We start from the raw sequence: 24,793 nt of genomic DNA on the forward strand, positions 1-24,793 counted from the left end.
TTTATGGTGTGACAATGTGGAGGAAAGGAGGTTCAGTATAACAACTGATTTGCGTGTAAAGTTTGTGTGAAGTGGCAGTGATGTTGTATCAACATAAGCACTGGTGAGGTGACCTTTTAAAGTGTATAGATTTTGTGTTAGTGTATAATCAGAACTTTCCTATAACATTTCGACCTGTCTCTGAACCATACTACAATAATTAAGTCAGAGAATACTCAGAATAGCCCATCTACAATCTCACAATGTGTACAATGTGACTCCTTGTGATCAGCTATTTTGGAAAACTTTCAACAAAAAGAAAGAAAGAAAGAAAGAAAGCGTGCTAAAAGCCTAAATTGTAAATGGAAAGAAGTTGGGTTGGTTAACAGAATGGTATATTACTCAACTGAAAACATTACCATGCATGGACCCATGGTGAGAAATGCATTCATCAAAGCCACAGTACCAGTCCTGAAATGGAAAAAACCCATTGGAAAAAAATGTATAGGTATTCTTGAGGAAAAGTACTTAATGGGTTGTTTCTATATTATTTTGATGTGCTGAATCCATTTCTGCCGTATGCCGAGTGATACGGGTCACCGTGTGGTCAGAAATTGAGTAATTAGCATAATGTATTAAAAAAAATGGAAATGGTCTATAATTCTGACAAATAATTGTATTAATTTCTATATGATTTTGATGTAGTATTTATAGTAGTATTTAGCATTTTTTGAAAGTTCAATGTAAACCAAATAAGAATCCACTGTCGGTGAAATAAGGGTCCCCGTTTTTCCAACAACATGGTGATGTTTTAGGCAAAACATCCTGGGCAAAGTAATGTACAGTATACATTAGGCCCCTGGTGGTGACCCAAAAGCCAAAACACATTGAATTCAATGGAGCGACATTCTATAAATAGCTATTCTATAAATATAATGGGGATTTCTGCTTATAGAACTCACCCCCAGAATGAGTTACAGCCACATAGCTGCAATGTACACATTACTGTCTGGTGACCGGGGATATGAGAACCAAGACGGTGAGTGCATGGTTTCTGGCCGTTTTATAGGAAGCAGAAGTCCCCTAAAAATATGCCGTTCCATAGACTAAAATGTATTGTTGGTGAATACATTTAAATATAGTGAATGGAATAGTACTCCTGGTCAGGACGGCACTAGAGATCTGTGAAGGGGTCAGTTATTGGTGTGAACTGTGAAGTAGTTAGGGTGGTACTATACTTTAGGTTGGTTGTAAACCCAATGCATTACTCAGAGACATCTATCTGAAAAAAAACCCCCCAAATGTCCAGGAGGGGGGGGGGGGGAGTGGCAAGTGTGTAGAGGCAATGAACCATAGCAGCCATGACAGCAATGGAGTCCTATGGAGAAACGGTGTTTAGCAGAGCACAAGCAGCAGACTGAGAACAAGTCACAGCCATAAGCTAACATAGCTCCTGACGACTGTAGGGAGTGACAGTAGTAGACAGGAGTGAGAAGAGAACAGCGCTTCTTTGATGTATGGCTACCCCTAGATGTTCTGATGATTTGAATTGACGTGTCTTTGGGGTCTATTTTTCACTCTGTGAATGGCAGGAGTCACCAGATCGTCATGGCTCCTGAGAAACACAACATCCAGATGTGTGGCTGGAGTCAGGGCTCTAGTGAGGGTTCCAGTTCTTTGGAACCACAACAGCTGGATGTGTGGCTGGAGTCTCCACCAGAGCACTGGGCTGAGGGTGTCAGTTCTTTGGAACAACCCTTTCTCGATGGACAGCAAGAATCTCCACCAGAGCCCCAGGGCTCTAGCCTGGTTCCCAGCCTGATTCACTGTGTTCTGTGATTTGTTTTGTCACAGTGACAAAACAAATCATGGAACGCAGCAAATTACTCTGGAAACCAGGCTCACAGGGCTTTTATAAGATTTATTTATCAAAATTATTGCTATTTCCAGTTTTTTGTGATAAATTATGCTTATTACTCAATTTCTAACAAAACGGTGACTCGTATCACTCGGCATATGGCAGAAAAGGATTCAACACATAAAAGTCATGTAGAAACAACACATTAAGCACAATAGCCAAATTTCCAGTTTTTAGTGATTCATTATGCTAATTACTCAAAAAAACAGTGACTGGTATCACTCGGCATATGACAGAAATGGATTCAGCACATAACAGACATCCCTTGCAACATGCGAAAAGAATGGTTTTCATCCATCGATCTTCAACCGCTTATCCGTAGTTGGGTTGCGGGGGCAACAGCTCCATCAGAGAGCTGTCTGGAGCTCTCTCCAGAGCAACATTAGTAACTTCCTCCTGGGAGATCCCGAGGCATTCCAAGTGAGTCGATGTGATTCCTTCAACTGTGCCTTGGTCTGCCCCGGGGTCTCCTCCCATTTGGATGTGCCTCGTGGACCTCCCTAGGGAGATGCCCGAGAGGCATCCTAACCAGATGCACGAACCACCTTAGCTGGCTCCTTTCCAAGCGAAGAAGCTCCTTTCCAAGTCTCTCTCGTGTGACTGAACTTCTTGCCCTATCTCTAAGGGAGATGCCAGCCACCCGTTGAAGAAAACTCATTTTAGCAGCTTGTATTCGTGACCTTATTCATGACACACTAGTGACTAGTGTGTCATGAATAAGGTCACGAATACAAGCAGCTAAAATGAGTTCCTACTGACTAGTGACTAGTCAGTAGGAACGGAGAAACAATGGTTTGCTGCAGAAAAACAAAATATTACATTACACGCAAATACACCTAACTCACCCGCTTACTGAAAGTTTGGTTCAATGAAAACACAATTTTATTTCAATGGAAAACAACAGCAGACAACTGTTTCTGTTGAAAGTAAGTGCCAGAGAAGGATTTGCAGACAATATTGTTCAATGAACTGCAAAGTCACCTGTGCAAATTGGCATTGTTAGACGTCCATAGTGACAGTTACTGTACGTGGGTGACATCGGTCTTTATATATAGGGTATCGTAGAAACCTCAGACATCGAAGTAATCTGATGATGACTGAGAGTGAGTGTGACAGCGAGAGTGAGAGTGAGACAGAGAAAAGTAGACAGAGCATGCAGAGCATGCGAGGACTTCTTGCATCCAGTCTCCACAGCACCACTTCAAGGTCCCCAAAGGGGTAAAGGTAGATCACAATACCTTGGACAGCTTCTGTCAAGTCTATACAGCGGATCTCGCCAGCGGGTTAGGTCACACTAACTTGGACAAGGGTGGTGTCTCCATGGCTCCCATCACAACACTAGGGGCAGGGGAAGATGCTCCCTTGCCCTTGACCACAACTTGCCCTCCAACCCTCTTTCAGCCTACACTACCACCCGCCACAACCTCTCTAGACATCAGCATCTACATGTCCTCTGGGGTATGTAGGGAGCTCACAGAGGTCACCTCAGTCGTGGACGAAGCAAGTGAGACTGATGGCAACAACTGGTCAAAGATGATCAGAAATGCCAGCAATGCCAGCAATGAGAGCATTGTCACCAGCACCACTGACTGGAGCCCCGACACCACCGACCGGAGCCGCAAACCACTGACACCTCTGAATGAGTCCTCCTTTACTATCCTTTACCAGGTAGTGTTACCATTCCTGTTCGCTGGGTTCGGGACTGTGGCAGCAGGATATGTACTAGACACTGTTCAGCACCGGAAGGTGTTTACAGATGTGACCTATATCTTCATACTGATTCCAGGGCTAATGGGGCTCAAAGGTGACTTGGGGATGACACTGGCTTCAAGACTCTCAACAGCGTCTAACACTGGGTTGATGGACAAGGCCCAGGACAGGTGGAGGATGATCATAGGCAACTTGGCCCTCATCCAGGTCCAGGCCACAGTTTGTGGTTTTGTCGCCTCTATAGTTGCAGTTATTTTTGGCTCTATCTCAGAGCGACAGTTCAGGCTGTGTTATGCCGTTTTGCTGTGTGCGTCCAGTGTGGCCACCGCATTCATAGCCTCTCTGCTGCTAGGGCTGATGATTATCGGTGTGGTCATTGCATCCAGGAAGATGGGGATCAACCCTGACAATGTGACCACACCCCTGGCTTCCAGCTTGGGAGACGTCATCATCGTGTCTCTGCTGGCAAGCATCTCAACTGGACTGTATGTGCAGCTAGAGAACAATTACTATGTCAACACATTAGTGTGTATACTGTTCGTGGCATTGTGTCCTTTGTGGGTGCTCATTGCTAGGGGTGTCCCCTCCACCAGGGAGGTGCTTTACTTAGGCTGGAAACCTGTCATATTCTCTTTGTTCATCAGCAGCATTGGCGGTCTCATCTTAGAGAAGACCGTCTCCAATCCAAACTTCGATGGCATGGCTGTCTTCACTCCAGTAATCAATGGGGTGGGTGGAAACCTAGTCGCAATTCAAGCCAGTAGAATCTCCACCTATCTACACATGAATGGCCTTCCGATGGGGGACCCAAACCCCTCTGCCAGGAGGTGCCCCTCACCCTGCACCACCTTCTTCGGTCCGATGGTTAATTCTCGCTCGGCCCGTGTGCTTCTGCTCCTTGTTGCCCCCGGACACCTGGTCTTCCTTTACACCCTCACCAGTCTGAGGGGAGGTGACCTGACGTTCACCTTCGTTGCCTCTTACTTAACTGTTGCACTTCTGCAGGTGATGATCCTGCTCTACCTGGCTAACTGGATGGTCAACTGGCATTGGGGCCATGGGACAGACCCTGACAGCTACTCCATCCCCTACCTGACAGCCACCGCAGATATGCTGGGGACCGGCTTCCTGGCCCTGTGCTTCCATGTCCTCAGTATCCACACATGAATTGCTGCACCTTCCATGGAACTCAATGTCAACGGTCATAACAGCTACTAGAATCACACTCACACCTCGTGTCACAGGCTTCCAATTGATACCACAAAACTGCTTCAGCAAGCATCTGGACGAGTATACCTCAACCACAGCATGCTGGAATGGACAACACACTGAAGACAACGGGACATGGCAACCACCAAGGCCAGTTCATCAGCTTTCATCCTTCCAAACCGTGCTACTCCTTTATTTTGTTATTTTACAAAGTCCTACTACTGCAGGGATCAGTCAGTGGCTCTTATAAATGGGTTCTCTTTGGTGATACAGGTAAGATTATAAACAAACAAGAATAACACGGGTATCATTAACTGTCAGGTGAAACAAGCGCTGTCTCCATTGTGCATCTGTCCGTTCGTTTCCGATGTTCTGCTGTTGGTTCAATCACTGTTTTGTTATGGCTTTCCTGTAGCTACAGTTAGCTCACAACATTAGCTGTTGTCACTTGCTTCGCGCTGCAGCATTGCAGTGTTGGGGTGAGCACCCTTATCCAACATACCATAGGACCGACATGCAGAAAACGATCAGATTAAGGTTGCCGAACATGCGTTTTTTCCAAGCACTTTTCCAGGTGCTCAAAGCGCTTTACAATGGTTCATTCATACATTGGGAGGTGAAGTGGTGAACAGTCGACGCCAGCGTCCTCACTTCCCACACCAATGGTGGCAAGCTCACATCAACCAACTCATTAGAGGCAATGTAGTGTTCAGTGTCTTGCCCAAGGTGACTTCGTCATGTGGACAGGAAGAGCCGGGATTCGAACCGCCTACCAAGGGATCATTGGACGACCTGCTCTACCTCCAGAGCCACAGCCGCCCCTTGACATGCATTAAGGTTGGCGAACATGCGCTGCTCCGTGCTTGCGGTTAAGGTAAGGTTAGGGTTTGAGGTAGGTTGTCGTTGTCGGACCAATAGTATGCTGAAACTAAAGCCTGTACCCGCAGTGTTTCAGGGCTTAGGGAGCAGCGAGCCAAGCATGACTAGGTCGCTACTAGAAGCACTAGTGGTTCAGAGTCAAACTCCCATTGGCTTAGGCGGCGTTTCAGAGTATGGGGTCAGACTCCCATTGGGTCGCTAATAAAAACGGGCCTGTTGTATGTCAGGTTTCACCTAGCCTGGGGTCCACCTATGCATTCTATGGCATAGGCAGCTCCCGGCAGGATCCGCTGGGCGAATCTAGACGCAGCTGTGCGACATGAGACTAATTAATTAGACCGACAGAGAGAGAGAGGAGTGTGTGTGTACGGGTGTGTGTGTGTGTGTGTGTGCGTCAATTTAACAAAGGTGCAGATGATCAGAAATCAGCAGAGAGTGATCAACGTTTGCACTACTCTATGCCGAATTGAAGTGGACTTGGTCCCAGACTTTTTTTTCCTCCCTGGAGATAAAAACGTCTGGGTTTCAGAGGCTAGGTTTCACCTGACTAAAAGGGTTTTTTCATATAGACCCTGACGAAGGAAGACCTTGTAGGTTGATATGCGTTGGACTCCTTTTTGTGTTGCCTTTTTCATCAATAAATCATTTTATATTTTTTCACTAAAGACAGAGTGCCTTGGAATTTTCTCATTGCAACTTGCAAGTCTGCACTTTACACCTTTTGGGAATTAAGCAGTACTATTTGAAAACTAAATAACTAATTAATAACTTTTTTTGTTCGTCATTATCGTTATGTTTTCATTTGGACAATGTTTTTTTTTTATTATTCACCCCAATTCCCATTCAGTGGCAAAATAAATGTAGTGGAAATGTGCATGCAAATTTTCACATGATTATAGAAATCATGTGTACCCATTTGCTGAAATTCAGATAAAATAAGTAATATAAGAAAGTCACTTCGTCCTCAACTTGGTCTCAGGAGTGCGAATATACAGTTTTACACACATTGGTGCAGTTATAAGTAAAAACATGAATCGGCCTGTTATAGCGCCACCATGAGGCTGATTTGAACATTTTAAGTGCCATTTCTTCCTCGGCCTAGTGGGAATGTGCATGCAAAATTTCACTGAATGTCACAGAACACTGAAGTTGAGAGAAAGAAGACCATACAATTAACAAATGAGCATTTTAAATAGCTGACCCTAACCTGACCTCAGTAGACTATACCTAAACCTAAACTTAACCATAACCCTGCCTGAACCTCAGAAATGTTAAACCATGTTAACCCAACCTTACCCTTATAATATACCTGAAAGGTATATTATACAGAGAGGGTGGGGTACTGAGAGGATTCCCAATTTCCCACCCTGGAGAATAGACTTTCAATGACACAAAACTGCCTTTGTTTCGGTGAGTGAGTACCAAAGTAGTTTTGTTTCTTTTTGAGTGGTGCAACCACTCCCTTACGGAGCTATGTGTGTGGGTGGTTGGGTGCATCTGAGCATGAAAACAGCATGGTTGTTTTTCACCACCTGTGCGCAAACTAACACACACACAAACACACACGCACATATTAACTGTATATATGGTGATTTCGGGTGTGCCAGTACAGTACAGTGACAGTACAGTACAGTAGAGGGACCCCCACAAGGTAACTGTCATTTCTCAACCGTTTCGGACGCGGGGCGGCTCGCCGGAATCGGGCGGCACCATGGGTGCGTTCCTGTGTTTCGATCAATGAAGAGACATTTTATTTCAATGGAAAACTACAGCAGACAACTGTTTCTGTTGAAAGTAAGTGCCAGAGAAGGATTTGCCGACAAGATTGTTCAATGAACTGCAAAGTCACATGTGCAAATTGGCATCGTTAGACATCCATAGTGACAGTTACGTGGGTGACATCAGTCTTTATAATATATAAGTTATCGTAGAAACCTCAGTCATCAGTATTCTGATGATGACTGAGAGTGAGTGTGAGAGCGAGAGTGAGAGTGAGACAGAGAAAAGTAGACAAAGAATGCAAGAACTTCTTGCATCCAGTCTCTACAGCACGACTTCAAGGTCCCCAAAGGGTTAAGTTAGATCACACTACCTTGAACAGCTTCCGTCAAGTCTATACAGTGGAACTCAACAGTAGCCAGCGGGTTAGGTCACACTACTTGGACAAGGGTGTCTCCATGGCTCCCATCACACCACCAGGGGCAGCAGGGGCAGGGGATGGTGCCCCCTTGCCCCTGACCACAAGTTGCCCTCCAACCCTCCTTCAGCCTACACCACCACCTGCCACAACCCCTCTAGACATCAGCATCTACATGTCCTCTGGGATAATGGATAGGAAGAATGAGGGAGTGCATATGATGCCAACCTTCCTTAACTCTAATGGATCTGTTCAGTCGGTCATCCTTGCCAAGCACCTAGACGAGGTTACACGTGACAACACCCCTGGAGACGCATACGAGCTCACAGAGGTCACCTCAGTCGCAGACGAAGCGAGTAAGACTGATGGCAACAACTGGTCAGAGATGATGGTGAATGCCAGCCAGAGCAATGAGAGCATTATCGCCAGCACCACTGACCGGAGCCCCAAACCACCAGCACCTCTGAATGAGACCTCCTTTGCTATCCTTTACCAGGTAATGTTACCATTCCTGTTCGCCGGGTTCGGGACTGTGGCAGCGGGATATGTACTAGACATTGTTCAGCACTGGGATGTGTTTACAGATGTGACCTACATCTTCATACTGATTCCAGGGCTAATGGGGCTCAAAGGTGACTTGGGGATGACACTGGCTTCAAGACTCTCAACAGCGTCTAACACTGGGTTGATGGACAAGGCCCAGGACATGTGGAGGATGATCATAGGCAACTTGGCCCTCATCCAGGTCCAAGCCACTGTTTGTGGTTTTGTCGCCTCTATAGTTGCGGTTATTTTTGGCTCTATCTCAGAGCAACAGTTCAGGCTGGGTCATGCCGTTTTGCTGTGTGCGTCCAGTGTGGCCACCGCATTCATAGCCTCTCTGCTGCTAGGGCTGATGATTATCGGTGTGGTCATTGCATCCAGGAAGGTGGGGATCAACCCTGACAATGTGACCACACCCCTGGCTTCCAGCTTGGGAGACGTCATCATCGTGTCTCTGCTGGCAAGCATCTCAACTGGACTGTATGTGCAGCTAGAGAACAATTACTATGTTGACACATTAGTGTGTTTGCTGTTCGTGGCATTGTGTCCTTTGTGGGTGCTCATTGCTAGGAGTGTCCCCTCCACCAGGGAGGTGCTTTACTCAGGCTGGAAGCCTGTCATATTCTCTTTGTTCATCAGCAGCATTGGCGGTCTCATCTTAAAGAAGACCGTCTCCAATCCAAACTTCGATGGCATGGCTGTCTTCACTCCAGTCATCAATGGAGTGGGAGGAAACCTAGTCGCAATTCAAGCCAGTAGAATCTCCACCTATCTGCACATGAATGGCCTTCCAATGGGGGACCCAAACCCCTCTGCCAGGAGGTGCCCCTCACCCTGCACCACCTTCTTCGGTCCGATGCTGAATTCTCGCTCAGCCCGTGTGCTCCTGCTCCTTGTTGTCCCCGGACACCTGGTCTTCCTTTACACCCTCACCGGTCTGAGGGGAGGTAACCCGATGTTCACCTTTGTTGCCTCCTACTTAACTGTTGCACTTCTGCAGGTGATGATCCTGCTCTACCTGGCTGACTGGATGGTTAACTGGCATTGGGGCCATGGGACAGACCCTGACAGCTACTCCATCCCCTACCTGACAGCCACCGCAGATATGCTGGGGACCGGCTTCCTGGCCCTGTCCTTCTATGTCCTTCATATCCACACATGAATTGCTGCACCTTCCATGGAACTTGAGAATCAGTCACACCTCGTATCCAATTGTTACCACAAAATTGCTTCAGCAAGCATCTGGACGAGTATACCTCAACCACAGCATGCTGGAATGGACAACACACTGAAGACAACGGGACATGCCAAGCACCAGAGTCAGTTCATCAGCTTTCATCCTCCCAAACTGTGCTACTCCTTTATTTTGTTATTTTACTAAATAACAAGTCCTACTATTATTTTTGTTCAAAAATAGAAGAAAAAAGAAGAAGCGCTGCTGGGATCAGTCGGTGGCTGTGGCTCTTATAAATGGGTTCTCTTTAGTGATACAGGTAAAATTATAAACAAACAAGAATGACACGAGTATCATTAACTGTCAGGTGAAACAAACGCTGTCTCCATTGTGCATCTGTCCCCCCCTTTATTTATGTATTCATCTATTATAAAATTGCGTAGAAATAGTCTAACAAGCACAGTTTTTGAGTGGTGCAACACCACTCCAAGGAACAGCAATGTCCGTGTTCACCTATGTGTTGTTCACCTATCTATGTGACGTTAATAGTACCAGTAGGGGTGCTCTTGTGCCAGAAACAGAGAGAGAGTGCTGCACATGCTGCACTGTTGCCTGCTAATGATAGAGATATGGGGGATGGGGGGGGGGGGGGAGTTGCACCACTCAGTTCACACAGGTGTGATTTTATAGTAACTCTAAGTGGTGGGGCGGACCCCCATGTTGAAGACCCCCAGTCTAAAGTCTAAATTCATTCAGTTATGTGATCAATTCTATATCCAGAACATCTGACAAACAGAAAGCTGGAATGTTACAACACAGGTCCAGGACCAATGCTCTGTCGTTTTGAGATTATGTGACAGACTTCGATAATGAGAGACAGTCCTTTTTCAAGTTGGAGTTCCTTGAGCATTTGAAATTCGACACAGGCCTGTGGAAATGCCACAGATGGAGCTTTACATATGTAGTCAGCCAATAGAGACTTAAGTCCTACTGCTGGCTGGCACTGCAGTGTGCAGATAATAATATTTCTTGATTATATTATAATCAAAAAATCGTAATATATTACTGTTACTATTATTGCAGTTACATAGCCTATTACTTTACTTTACTTTTTTTTCTCGTCCCCAGTAATTGCATATTTTGTCCCCTAAAGTGTCACACTATACGTAACATACCCAGTTCGTTCCTAAAGATTTAAGGCCTGCCCTTCTGCATCCGATAATTCACATGTACAGACAAGTGCGCATCGTTTCCGTATCCACTGGGTCTATAGCTAGACTGGATCAGCTGCCTGCAAAGCAACTCCATCCCAACCCACTGAACCCAGTCTACCATTAGACCGGATCAGCAACCTGCAAAGCAACTCCATCCCAACCCAGTCTACCATTAATAAACTTATGGTAAAACTAAGTTACTTTTGTAAAATAGTAACATATTAGTAATATTATTACTCAAATTGTAAAGTAATTAGTTATATTATAGTTACTGGAAAAAAATAATACTATTTAAGTAATAATTTACTTTAGTTTCCAACACTGAATCAATATAGTGTAGGTTCAATTAGACCTTAATTCAAATGTCTTTCTAAAGGCACCCATCTTTTTAGCAACTCAGCAATATATTTTCTAGATGAGGTACTATTATTTTCGCTCCTATGCCACCAAAATGTGGAACGCCCTACCAACAGTCATTAAGACATGCAAATCCCTTGACTCCTTCAAAACCGCTCTCAAAGGGCACCTACGGACGTCTGCAATTCGAAACTGGCCCTGTATTGGCTATATAGAAGTGTCTATTTGTACATCTCTAAATGTTTTGATGAATTGAACAAGGTGGACCCTCTTGTAAACAAGTGTAATGCTTTATTGGGTCGTCCACTCACAGTTAACAGTCTTTGTATTGAGTTGTGCTTGAAATGTACTGTAATTCTGCAAACTGTTATATATGAATAATATTTCAATCAAAATCATTCAAAACTCACTCACTGCCTCCACACACACACACACACACACACACACACACACACACACACACACACAGTCACACACACACACACACACACACACACACACACACACACACACACACACACACACACACACACATGCAGGCCATGCAGCCATCATTATGATCATTTATTGATCATTATGATCACAGATAAATAAATGTACAGGTAGTTGCATTGTATTAGCTAGTTAATGCAAAATTCTCCAACTAAAGGTTGCCTTCTGTCAAGTGTCGATCCATTCCATTGACATTGCATTGGTGTGGTGGACAGGATTTCACGTCACAAAGTCACATGCATTATTTTGACTAGAGAGAGATTACGGGAGAATACCGCACGCGCCCGTGGGGTGTGGGGAGGGTGCATAGAGGGGTGGGGTGTCGGGAAACTACCTGTTGATAATTTTTTTGCCCAAGCCTACAGCGCAGCACAGCGCTCTTTGCTCACATGACAAGCATACCCAGGATCCAGTGGGCTACGTCGGAAACGAAACTGTCAGTAGGGGAGTAGAGGAGGATGCGACGGTAGCCTTGGTAGTGGTGGTAGGTGATGGACTGGTAAGTCGAATTTTGAAGTTATATAATTATCTACAGCGCTAAGTTTCTAACCAACCATATTCAGTGCTTCTGGCGAATGTGGCGATACACACCATTCATTGCTGAGTACTTAGACTATGATCGCGGAATGCCATTGCTCGAATATTCGTGTACTTGTGTTCGTTCGTGTGTAAAGTTGTTCTGCGAACGAAAGTACACTATTTTATTAAACACAATTTACTATGAAGGCATGAATATCCTGCCAAGAAAAGCGTTGCCACACATACAATAGCATTTACAACTGTAAATTAACATTACGAGGCGATTAAATGAAATGAAAGCTGATATCGCAACGCAGGCAGTTGTCGCTAACGTCATCATGTGGGCCTATCAGCTGTTTGGGTCGATTGGGGTTGTTAAAGGGGTTGTACACTACATATCTGATGTCTGTTACGTTACGTAACTGAAAACGGACTAATATAAATGCCGCTGATACCAAAATATGAGAGAGGAGAGCGTGACTTCCGTGAATAAGGTAACAAAACGTCGCCTTGTGTTGCTGTTGCTGCGCAAGCTTGTTTAATTTGGCTTTGGTGGGAAGTTTCCTTTCTTTTCTTTCTTAATACCGGTAGTTGCCCTAAAACTAAAGTCTTCATCTCGCGACACTTTAACTTATTTAAATGGGAAGCATATGGTCGTGTATTTTATTCTACATTTAGATCTTTTGGTTAGTTTTTTACTTTATGTAAGAGAGGATACCGGTACTTACTACCTATTGTAGAGGAATTCCCACAACTAGGCCACATCTCTACTCTTCATCTCTCTATGACAGACAACACAGGTCTGCGCATCACCGCACTCCCCGGTTTTGTTGACACTTGATGACAGATCTGCATTCTGCAGCACTTTGACCACATGATGCAGTGATTATTAGCCTATTTTAAATTAAATCGCATAGCTGTAGTTGTACAGAAAGGTATACAGTTATACAATTATAGTACTTAGTAGAAAAGTGCTCTGCAATGTTCAATATAAAGTTTGCTGTCTTGGGAATCCATGACTTTTTGGCAGTGAGACACTGAGACTTTTAATCTATAGATTACTGACTGAGTAATTAACTAAACTCCTATGCAACCATAAACATGCTCCTATTAGGGCAAGACAAGTAGGCTTCCTGAGTCTGACTATGCAGGAAACTTCAACCTTTGAACAGAACTAACAGATAGATAAGAAGATATCAAAGAAAAATAAGGCTAGTAGCAGGTGATGTCATGGGGCCTGTCTGATTGAGCTGATTATTTGGAATGTGGAATGTGTATCCCTGTCTAATGCCTTATAATTCTCCCCCAGTTGTATTGTTTGTACTGTTTGTCTTGTTTTTGTTTATTTTTTATTTTTGTTGCTTGTGCTGTGCAGATTTTCTTACCTGAATTGTCCATTGTACCATTTCTTCTTCTTCAAAAAAAAAAAAGTTCCAGTTCCTCAGCTATGGATTTCAAGGTAGTGTTTGAAACCTTGGACAGCGTGTGTGACGAAACCATCGCTACCCTTTATGGGCCTGATGACTTGCTGTACAGCAATGTTGCAAAGAGGTTGGTGGCGTCTATGAGACAGATCCAGGAGCATGGTCGCGCTCTGGTACCAGTGGTTGCCGGGTTCACAACAGTCTATCACCACTATGACTTTGATGCACAAACACCAGGGAATGGCTACCGCACTTTGGTCAAGGTATAAGTATATGCACTAGATGCAATGTTCTCTCTCTCTGCTTGACTGGGTGTATGAGATGATGTTCTCAAACTTTGTAACTTTAATCTTTTATCTGTCACTCTCTGTCTATCGTCAACAGGTTTTGCTCTCTTGCCTAATGCACATCATCCACAAAGGTCGCTACATCATTTCCAACTGTCATGGTGCGTTCTTCAGGGCAGAGCACAACGCAGCCGAGATGGAAGCCTACTGCAAAGCTCTATGCCAGCTGCGGGCCCTCCTCTACCTCGCCCAGCGCTTGCTCAATGACAATGAACGTGGCCAGCTGTACACCCTCCAAGATGGAGCACTGAGTCAGCGCTTTGTACAGGAGTACACCTCAATGCACAAGGCCTGTTTCTATGGCCGCTGTTTGGGCTTTCAGGTGAGATGTCACCAGATCATGTAATTTATTATGGAAACTCCCTAAGTGCACTTGCTGAGCACGGTGGATGAGCCCTTAACCATTGAGGTACCCCATGATGTAGTAGCCTCTAGTGCCACCCTCAGGACAAAATCGTAAAGATATCTGAATCTTTTGGTGACCCCATGGCCGCTCCTCTGTATGCCCCCCCCCACCTTTAACCACAAGTGAGAGCATGGGTCTCTAAGGATGGCAATGTCTGTCAGTTAAATGTTAAGCAGCAGCAGCATAATTTATAATTTTATAGACTATTATACATTGTTGAGATGGTGCAATTGTATAGTTCAATTCCAAAATGCTGTGAGTCTGTATTCATAAATGTAGGAAAAGTCATATATGAGGTTCATTCACTAGGCTATTATTAAATATTCTAGTCTATAATAGTGTTGACTGAAGATTAAAGTTAATAATTACTCATGGATTTTAAAACGATGTACTAAATTAATATCTTTTCATTTCTCTTGACAGTTCACTCCCACTCTTCGTCCATTTCTCCAGACTGTCGTCATAAGCATGGTCGCATATGGAGAGTCTTATGGAAAACAGAAATCTGGGCTAGGTACAGTAAGTCTTTCCACTTTCCAGACAGGAGAGACAGCCTATCCTCATGTTATCATGAGGATAGGCTGAAGCCCAAAGAGCATTGGTCTAGTTATATCAAGATTGTGATAAAGAGACTAGATATTGTTTGAGAGTTTGGATATCATAATATCATACGTTTTGACTTTTTCCAGCCCTACCCCCCACTGATTGATTACTTCCTATTCTGTTTGCGTAAACATTGCTGAATAAATCTAAATGTTCATTCTGTCTGCTAAATGCTTACATTGTAAATTATAATTCTATGTTTATGTCATACCGCTTAGATGTTCTGCTCTTTCAGAGGTGTCTGGAGTATATAATTGAGTTTTCTTTTCTGCTGTGCTTTAGTTTCTCTGCTGTCAAAGGGTGTTATGATTGGTTTTGTTCTGCTCTGTTCAAGGCATGGCAGCTCTCTCACTCCTCACATCAGGGAAGTATGTCCTTGACCCAGAGCAGAGGGGTTTAGAGTTTGAGCGCATAACCCAGAATCTGGACATGCAGTTCTGGAAGACCTTCTGGAACCTCACAGAATCTGGCCTAATATCGGTAGGTGAGGCTAAGAGACATACCCCATCTTTTGATTTACTTGTGATTTATTGAAAACTGAGAATAAAAGTCTGTTATGGAATTTTGGTTAAAGAGGTTTGTGGCACATATGACGTAAAAGAAAAATGGACGCCATGTGACCATTATTGGAGAAATGTCTGCAAAAGAAATTATGTTAATAATATTAAATGTTCTTTAATAAATTATTACCGTAAGTTATTAAATATTATTATCATGTTTTCTTTCCTGACAACACCAACAAGAAGTAAAGATGGTAGAATAAACAATTTTTTAATGATCAGGTAGGAAGACCTAATAATGTCACAGTTATGCCTTTGTTGCTACTAATCCAGTGTGGTGGCTTATTCCTGTAACCATTTCTGGTCACTGTCAAGTGTCAAAGTGTCTTCATGCTTTTTCACTACCCTGCCGCCCAACACCCACCGTCAACCACCAACACGTACACACGTTTTCTCCATCTGGTTGGTCCTCCCACAGGGCTTCAACAGAATAGCATCTAACACGGTGCAGGTGAACGTGACGATCTCGGTGCCTCCTGTGCCTCTACGTCTCCCCCTGGCCTCAGACCCCAGTCTGTCCACTACTGTATCTCCTCCTGTTGCCCACTCGGGCCCTGGGCCGGTCCACATGCGCCTGATCTCCTTCGACCTCAGGGAAGGACAGGTGAGCACCAATTATGTTTACAGATTGCTGTATGTGCAGGGATGTGGTCAGGAACTTGAAAACAAGATTTAACAACAGGCATGTTCACATTGTCCTCCCTTTTTTATGTCTGCTTGGATGTTAGTTTAGGTAGGTACCAGGCACTGAGATATAGGAGAGGCAGTAGAGGCGGTTGCCTCGGGGGGGGGGGGGGGGGGGGGGGGTGCACAATGCAAGGAATAAATGCATTCGCCATGTATCCGAAGGAAGTCTGATCCAATCATTTTTAGATTTCTCCAGTTTAATCCTGAGTTTAAGTTTTTGTTGTGTTCAAGATCTGATTTTAGGCATGTTTAAGCCTCCAGGAAAATCCGTGTTGAGGTTCTTAATCCACTGTTTTTCATTAAAACGTCTTTGTCCTACTGTCCAGTTGGGATTGTGTTGAAGTCCAGCGCATTTTAGAGCTTCAATGCTGTGAGCCATGAAATGTTGCACAAACCTTGTGGTTGTCTTTTTTCCATTGTTAATATTGTATCTGTGTTGTCCCAGCCTTGTACCTATTGTTTTACCCGTTTCTCCGACATATTGTAAACCACATTTTTCACATGTGATTAAGTAAATGCAGTTGCTGGTTCTGGTTGTTATTTGTTGTTTAATCTCTAACACGCGTTTTGTAGTTCTATTTTTGACTAATTGTTTGGGTTTGAAGTATTCTGGTCCCTGGCGTGCTGGTGTGTTGATTTCTTTTAGCTTGCTGTGTACTAGATAATCTTTAAGGTTTTTGTTTTTTCTGTAGGCCGATATAATTTTATAATCTTTTAAAAGATCATCCGTTCGGTTCTCAAAATTCCTTTTTATTCTGTTGTTTGCTAGTGTGCTCTGTGTTGAATAACTGGTTATCAGGGCCAATTTGGGACCTGGATCCTGCACTCTTATTTCTAAGAAGGTACTTTGAGCTTTCCGGAGGAATGTCCTAGTGTATCCTCTTAGTCTGAGGGCCTTAAATAGTGTTTTACAAGCTATTTTGAAATCACTTCTTTGCGTGCAAATCCTATGGAATCTTAGTAGTTGTGATTTGACTATCCCTGTGTAGGAGTGTGTCGGGTGGAATGACGTTTTGTGTAATAGGGCGTGGGTGTCTGTTTCTTTAAAGAATACTTTTAAGTCTAGTTTCCCATTTGTGTTAAAGTTTGGGCCCTTGAAGATTGTTACATCAAGAAAGTAAATCCTTTCAGTGTATGTCACAAATTCTATCGTTATGGATCTATGGGGGGGGGGGGGGGTATTCTCTCTCTCTCTCACTCTCTCTCTCTGGCTCTCCCTCCCACAAACACGCTGTTAAGTTACCGCGACTAAGACCATTTCCTATCAATAATAAGCAGTGTAAAATGCAGTTCATTGGTAGTTAAAGGGAGACGCTTTATTGTGAAGGGCCCTTCACGTCGCAGGCAGGAAATAGAGTGGGCTGCTTACTGGCTGCACGTTAGAGTAGATGTATTTGCTCCGGTCTGTCCGCTGTGGCTGTATACAGTTGTTAGCCCTCAAGGTCAAAACAAGACATAAAATTACCACAGGCAAAAGAGGCCAAGATAGATGGAGTAAAGGTGGAATACAAACACAACAGCTCCATCCACATGGACTGGAGGTGAGTGAAGTCGCATGAAAGGAATACCAATTAAGACAACAGTAGCCTAATCATAAAGTGGTGTTGGGCCCGGGCTATCAATCTTGCCTTAGGGCCTGTGGAACATTCCAGCCGCCACTGGTAGGTACAGTATGATAGGTTATTGCTGTAGTGTAGTGGATATGATTTGTTTGATTTTTGATGTTTGTTTCGACACTTCAAATGGAAATTCGCTAGTAGCTAAAGCTGGTAGAAAGCATCTTTTCTCTTTGCTTGAGATTAATGTATACTGTACAAGATCCCTGATACAAATAAACTCTAAATTGTGTGAGAAAAGTTGTTCAAATTCAAAATTCAATTCAAAAAGCGCTTGAGACAGTGCTTTTTCTTCATAAATGGCAGACAGTGTGAACACACCCTACAGTAGGCAGGAAAAGTGTTTAGAATTGTTATTGTACTGTACTTTTATCTCTTCTGTAGTTATGACCTCCAAAAATATCTTGAATCATACTGTACCAACGCCAGATGTTTACAGTCTTTCTCCATTTATTTAATTACTTCAGTTATACATTTCTTTACTTTTAGGACAGCGAGGAGATATTGCTCCTCTCACGCACCGAGCCTCCACCCATCTCCATATCCCGGGTCCATAGACAACAGAGACTGCCTCGGTCTCCCTGGCTGCTCGTTCACTTCCATGGAGGGGGATTTGTGGCCCAGACCTCAAAATCCCATGAGGTCTGCTATGCATTATCCCATAAAACATGCATGAATATTGGTGTTCACAGTAATTTAATCGGACATACATAACATAACATTTAGTTACATACTGTAACTAAATGTTATTCAGGGGAGGGTGTGTCTGGTTAGAGACCGCTTGTTAATTAAGTTAATTAAGCTTTGCAGAGATATACAGTCTCCTCAGAGGTTTTTCATTCAAGTGGTACCATGAATTGCATGTACACCAATAGTAAGCAGATATGTTTTACTACCTGTACATAAGATAAACAACAATAAACAATTAAACACAATCTTGAACCTTGATATATCTTTGTAACTAATGTCATATTTTAACCTGCATGCAAACGTGACCTCGCAGTCACAGTGGTGGATAGCTGTTGTAAAGTCTTTGTTGGCTGCCCACCGCATCATCAACTATATTGCTCCTTTGATTCCTGTCTCACCTGATGTTTTCTTCTATTCCTCATCCCTCCTGTTCTCAGAATTACCTGAGAACTTGGTCTAAGGATCTGGGTATGCCCATCCTGTCAGTGGACTACTCTCTGTCACCAGAAGCCCCATTCCCCAGAGCCCTGGAGGAATGCATGTACGCCTACTGCTGGGCGCTCAAGAACTGCCATCTCCTGGGTCAGTGATATTGCTACTGTGAAGGAGCCACTAGCCAGGCAAAATGGTGCTCTGTGTGTGTGTGTGTGTTTGTGTGTGTGTGTGTGTGTGTGTGTGTGTGTTGTGCGTGCGTGTCAACATTGCAGAGATGTACAGGATGATTATCAATGGCCAATGCTCTATAAATACCATCTTTGATTTTTCTAGTTTTTGTGTTTTCTAACTGGTTTGCCAACTGGTTCATAGTCATTTGTAAAGGGGATTTACTCGTTTCCTGCTTTCACGTTGATTTGTCCCTGATCATGTGCTTGGGAGCACTGTCCAACAGGTATGTTAACACAGAGAGATCTGTCCATGTTCCCTAGGCTCCACTGCACAGCGAGTCTGTCTGGCAGGGGACAGTGCCGGGGGGAACCTCTGCATCACTGTGTCCATGAAGGCTATAGCCAGCGGTGTACGAGTCCCTGATGGAATCATGGCTGCCTACCCTGCTACCTTACTCACCACTGATGCCTCGCCTTCCCGCCTGTTGACGTTAATTGACCCACTGTTGCCTCTCGGTGTTTTAGCAAAGTGCCTCAATGCTTACACAGGTATGTGAACAGAGATTTTGTTTTCTACAACAGGTAATTCAAAACAATCTGAGTTGTCAAAGGCATATTCAAACCACTGCTACTATTTTTTTTTAAATATTTTATAATAATATATATATATAATATTTTTTTATCCCACGATTTTGTAACCCATTTTTCACCCCTGTGTCAATCATCTAATGTGATCCTGGGCTCTACACACCCTCCACCAACCTAGTCCCCATATATGGGGGACAAGGGGAGAGCAACGGACTTGAACTTGAACTTCATGCGAAGTTGCTCCTTTACACCTGACTACTATTGATAATTTATTTAAGGTATTCACAGCTGCGAAATCAGATAAAATACGGACGCAATATTCGGCGGCAGTGTGCAAACGTGATTGACATTATGTGAGGTCGATTCTTTTTTTCCGTGCTCCGACATTTGCTCCGATATTCGTCCCGAAAAACGTGTCCTATGTGCAAACACCTTTAGTGTCATTAAACGGGGAAATGGTGGGACAACCGGCTGACATAGGGGTCAAGTTCCTGCACACCACCGTGGAGATTGGTTTGATTCCTCTGTGATGCCTCCAGTTTGGCTGGGAGATTATTTTAGTTGGTTATGCTTAGTACCTATAGAGTACCGAAGTCTGACGTCACTTTCAGTAGAGGGCGCCAGTACACAGGTTCATGTATTTTTTTTAGTTGCATTGAAATCCCCATTTTAGATCGCTTTTCAAACTGTGTTTGAAAAATAAACCGATCATCTCTGCCTTTCTGTCAGGGGGTGGGGTGTCTACCGACAGGGACGTCAGGACTTCGGTGCTCTATTGCATCACTGCCCATATTCAAAGATAGAAGAACACCCATATTATTGCTATTTACTTCAGTTCCATTTGAACAAGGCATTATGTTTTTGAGGGGCCCTGATTATGTCATATGGCAGCCAAGTCTATGGACTTCTAATGTTGGTTTAAAGTACAATGTTTGTTTAAAGGAGTGAGGCGCCCCTCACTTCACACGAGTGTGATCTTTTTTTAAATGAAGGGTTCAGTATCAGGTAATAGATGTGAAGAAGTAGTAAGGTGAGAAGCCAGTACTAAATTGATGTCTTCAAGACCAGAGGCATGTGACTTTAAATTGTGGTGTGTTTTTCATAATTGTGGAGAGCAGCTTACTGGCAAGCTCATGGTGGTTACTGCCATTGCACACATTAGAAGACTGTTTTCTCTAAGCCTGGCTCTTGGCAAGCATCCATTTGCCACATTCTTGGAGAGTGACACTGACAATAAACAAAGGAGAATTCAAATGGCGTTATCTTATAGCAGACCAATTTGGTGCCAGTGTGGCACTGGGCTAGCAGATAAAATACTAACTCAATTTATGCAGACCAAACCATAATACAGGCTTGATTGTCAAATACACTAGATTCATCATTATGTGAAATCAAATTAAATACATTTAAGTACTCGTGCTGTCTTGTTTTGTTACACCAATATCCCCAACCCAAAATCCCTAACAGTTGTGTTGAAAAAACATTGTGAGTCAAGTAACCAATACCCCCTTTCCACCCATCCCCGAAATCTCCACCCAACATCATCACCCTCTCCCAGGTACGGAATGTCAGACGGTGCAGCCCAGGTTATGTGTGAACACCCTGAGTGCCCTGAGCAGCGACACGGCCGTGCTGCTGAGTGACCTCAGCAGCACGGCCTCCAACTGGATTCAGTCCTTCATGGACCCCAATAGAACTACAGGGGGATGGGGGTCATCCTCATCATCATCAACGCCCAGGAGGTCACCAGACAATGACGCCCACCAGAGGTCCACAATATCTCCCCACACATCCTTGACAAACTCAGCAGACCACTGGGATTACCCAGAAGACTTTGAGCCCCTTCGCTCTGAATGTCTGGCTTGTGTTAATCCTGTTGCCTGCCCCATTGTGAAGAATCCATTTGTGTCACCCCTGCTGGCTCCTGATAACCTTCTAAGAGGCCTGCCACCTATTCACATAGTGGTGAGAGAGGGAAGGGGGCTGAGGAAAATTACTGCTATGGCAGATTATGTTTATTTATCTGTCATACATGATCACTCTAGGTCTAGGGAAACGGGATGATTTATTGATTGCATTGTCTATGAAATATGGCATAGCATTGTTCAACATTGATTATTATTTGTTATTTTATATTATAATGTGTGAGCCATGCTCCAATAGTATCTAGTTCAAAGCCATGAGCCATGGCTTTGAATAGGCTTAAGAATTGTTACTTTTGCACTTGTCTAGGCCAGAGAGTGTATTTACATTTATTTGTGTAAGCTGTCAAATGCTCTGGCAAACAGAAACAGTCTTTTGATGTAGTATAATTATGTACCTCCCATCACATCAATATTAATATTGAATTGCATCGCTCCCCATGTGAATGCACCTTAAAATGTGTGTCCACGTACAGCTTTTTAACTCATAAATGTACAGTTTTATTTTAAATGGATATATAAGAAAAAAACTAAAATGTCCATGAAGTAAACTTTTCATGAGGTGTGTAATTGATAGAAAGTAATAATAACTGAACTACTCCTTAAGTACCTGTAACATGATGTCATAATATTTTGCCTGTGTCTGTAAGGTGTGTATTTATGGCGGCTAACTTTCTCATGACATGTTATTTACTCACTCTGATAACACAGGCCTCTGCACTCGATGCGTTGCTGGACGACTCTGTGATGTTTGCCAAGAAGCTGCGCGATATGGGCCAGCCTGTGACCTTGACAGTGCTAGAGGACCTCCCACATGGCTTCCTCAGCCTATCAAGCCTTGCCAAGGAGACAGAGGAGGCTTCAAATATCTGTCTAGAGCGAATAAGACAGGTCTTTCAGAAACGGGACTCTTCCCCCTTTCTCTACAATTAACTAAAGATAGAAAGGATTAATCTGAAGACCGGTTCATCGGGTTTAGGTATAGTTTTGCTGAGGTTAAGGTTAGGGGTGGGCATATTGGGGGTGGCCCTGGGTGAAACCCTCAGAAAAAAGGGAGTTTTTAAGTAAAAAAAAAAGCCATGAAAACAAGAAAAGTTCTAAATTTATGCAAAGAAATAGTTCAAATCAGGGAAGTACTGAAAGCAATAACTGCAACAAAGCATGAAGCTTAAGAAAATGGCTTATAAGTGAATGTATTATAAGGGAAATCATTTCTACGCATACTGAATTTGTGAGAGAATTTGCCTACTATTCATCAAATGATTCGAATTTACTACTGCAGAAACATCACAGTTTAAGGGCCCAGACGGAGGTCTCCGTCACTGAATAAAATAGAAAATATTACATTAAGGTGTTTTATAGGTAGATAAATATTTTTTTAAATGTTACTGTGTTTACTATCTGTCTGAAACTACGCTCTAAGAGACAGAAGAGACGACGCACAAGAACCAGCCTTTTTGCATTAACTGATAATTGAGTTGATGGAGCAGCTTTGTGCCTTGACTGCACCTGTACTGTATGGCTTTGTGGATAATGAAAACCTTGTCTCACGTTGCCTGTAATATTACCAAAGTGAAATATTTAAATTGAAGTATTAAATCTAAAATTTAAACATTCCATATATTTTTGTTTTGAGCTCATCTTTTATAGTACTAATTATAAGGTTTGTACTAAATATAGCCAATTAATGTTTATAATGAACCAAATAAATATATAATATTTTGTTTCGGGTACACCGTATACACTCTAAAGAAAATGGCATATAATGGTGTATTGAGAAAAGAGGGAAGTAGAAATTAACATATTGCAATAAACAGTACTGATATTACGGGACTGTCAAGAGTCTATGGAGAAGTCCGAAAGGCTAATCTGGCCATTCTCTCTTATAGAAAACGTATTGGACCGCCTCTGGTTACTGCCGGACCCTTGTGACACACCTACGTTTTTATTTAGAACAGAAATGGCATTATGCTAGAATGAACACCAGGGGTCCCCAGCAAAATTAGACATAGTCACAAACATTTCAAGCATTGATACTGTAGGCCTACTGTATACTTTGGCTATTCAAAACTAGTGCTCATATTGCATCACTTTGTGCCGCGCTATGAGCTTGTAGATTCTGACATCAGAGTCAGTTCATAAGCAGTGGGCAGTAAGCTGCCACTGGCAGGAATCCAGAATTCATAGAACCTTTAATGGTTTTGATTGATTGAAATATTTATTAACAGTTTGCAGAATTACAGTACATTTCAAACACAAATTCAATACAAAGAATGTTAACTGTGAGTGGACGACCCAATTAAGCATTACACTTGTTTACAAGAGGGTCCACCATGTTCTATTCATCAAAACATTTAGAGACGTACAAATAGACACTTCTATATAGTCAAAGAACAGAACAGGAATAAAGGAAGCAAAAAGGGAAAAGAAACATACAGTGAGGGGAAAAGGGGGGGTGGGGGGATTCAGATTTTACGGGGGCCAGTTTTGAATTGCAGACGTCCGTAGGTGCCCTTTGAGAGCGGTTTTGAAGGAGTCAAGGGATTCACATGTCTTAATGACTGTTGGTAGGGCGTTCCACATTTTGGTGGCATAGGAGCGAAAATAATTTAGTCCCTTGTTTGTGCCTTCACTCCCTGATTAACCGCCGAAACGTTGGATTCGTTTTTGTCCTAATAAAATATTGGCACTCTGGCTATTGGTGTGTGCGCCTGTGCGGCCACCTCCTTCTGTTTTTTCAAGATCTCCTCTACCGAATCTGGGTTGTACAGGGTTTGTTGCACTCTGGTGTTGTGGGTGTGGACTTCGTTAACATTAAGGAAGTATTTAGACAGGTACATGGGTATCTTGGTGGTGTATCGAATCTTGTGGACCAGACCCATTGCAAGATGCTGTACTCTGTCGTCGACCCTAAGCCATTCCAGCCTGTCAAAGTGGGCAGGGGTGAGGTGGGTTTGGGGGGTGAGGCCAAGTAGGAGCCTGACCAGTTTGTTTTGGGAGGTCTGGAGCCTTGTTTTAAGGGCCTTTGAGGTGCTGTACCAAGAGGTGCATGCATAGTCAAAGAAACCTTGTACGAGGGCTTCTGTTAAGGTCTTCAAGGTGTTTTTGTTGACCAGTGAGGAGATCCTGTAAAGGAATCTTGTTCTTTGATTAACTTTTTGGATTACGTTGGTGGCCATTTTATCACCGGAAAGATTAGCCTCCAGGATGGAAC

The 24,793-nt window shown here is 43.4% G+C and overlaps 3 protein-coding genes across 5 annotated transcripts; all 3 read left to right on the plus strand.

The window, feature by feature from the left end:
- Nucleotides 1-3,217: 3,217 nt before the first annotated feature.
- Nucleotides 3,218-4,774, plus strand: LOC310868169 (solute carrier family 41 member 1-like; the record flags this gene model as incomplete). Its single annotated transcript, XM_083778439.1, has 1 exon — nt 3,218-4,774. One exon carries the CDS (start codon nt 3,218-3,220, stop codon nt 4,772-4,774), a length of 1,557 nt encoding a protein of 518 aa, XP_083634565.1.
- A 3,098-nt stretch (nt 4,775-7,872) lies between these two features.
- On the plus strand, nt 7,873-9,537 carry LOC310868236 (solute carrier family 41 member 1-like; the record flags this gene model as incomplete). Its single annotated transcript, XM_083778568.1, has 1 exon — nt 7,873-9,537. One exon carries the CDS (start codon nt 7,873-7,875, stop codon nt 9,535-9,537), a length of 1,665 nt encoding a protein of 554 aa, XP_083634694.1.
- Nucleotides 9,538-11,976: 2,439 nt separating this feature from the next.
- On the plus strand, nt 11,977-23,866 carry lipea (lipase, hormone-sensitive a). 3 transcript variants are annotated; one of them, XM_083765943.1, is made up of 11 exons: nt 11,977-12,111; nt 13,563-13,818; nt 13,940-14,224; nt 14,732-14,822; nt 15,246-15,391; nt 15,890-16,075; nt 18,264-18,416; nt 18,902-19,046; nt 19,391-19,618; nt 21,216-21,622; nt 22,291-23,866. In XM_083765943.1, the coding sequence occupies exons 1-11, from the start codon at nt 12,104-12,106 to the stop codon at nt 22,510-22,512; spliced, it is 2,127 nt and encodes a 708-aa protein (XP_083622069.1). In that variant the 5' UTR covers nt 11,977-12,103; the 3' UTR covers nt 22,513-23,866. The 3 variants fall into 3 exon arrangements, with proteins under 3 accessions (XP_083622069.1, XP_083622071.1, XP_083622070.1); XM_083765945.1 differs by lacking the exon at nt 11,977-12,111 and adding an exon at nt 12,498-12,625 and having other exon boundaries at nt 13,569-13,818; XM_083765944.1 differs by lacking the exon at nt 11,977-12,111 and adding an exon at nt 12,587-12,625.
- The last annotated feature ends 927 nt before the right edge of the window (nt 23,867-24,793 follow it).

The sequence above is a fragment of the Protomyctophum parallelum genome (assembly GCF_964188405.1).
Source record: "Protomyctophum parallelum genome assembly, chromosome: 1".
In the NCBI taxonomy this organism is placed as follows: domain Eukaryota; kingdom Metazoa; phylum Chordata; class Actinopteri; order Myctophiformes; family Myctophidae; genus Protomyctophum; species Protomyctophum parallelum.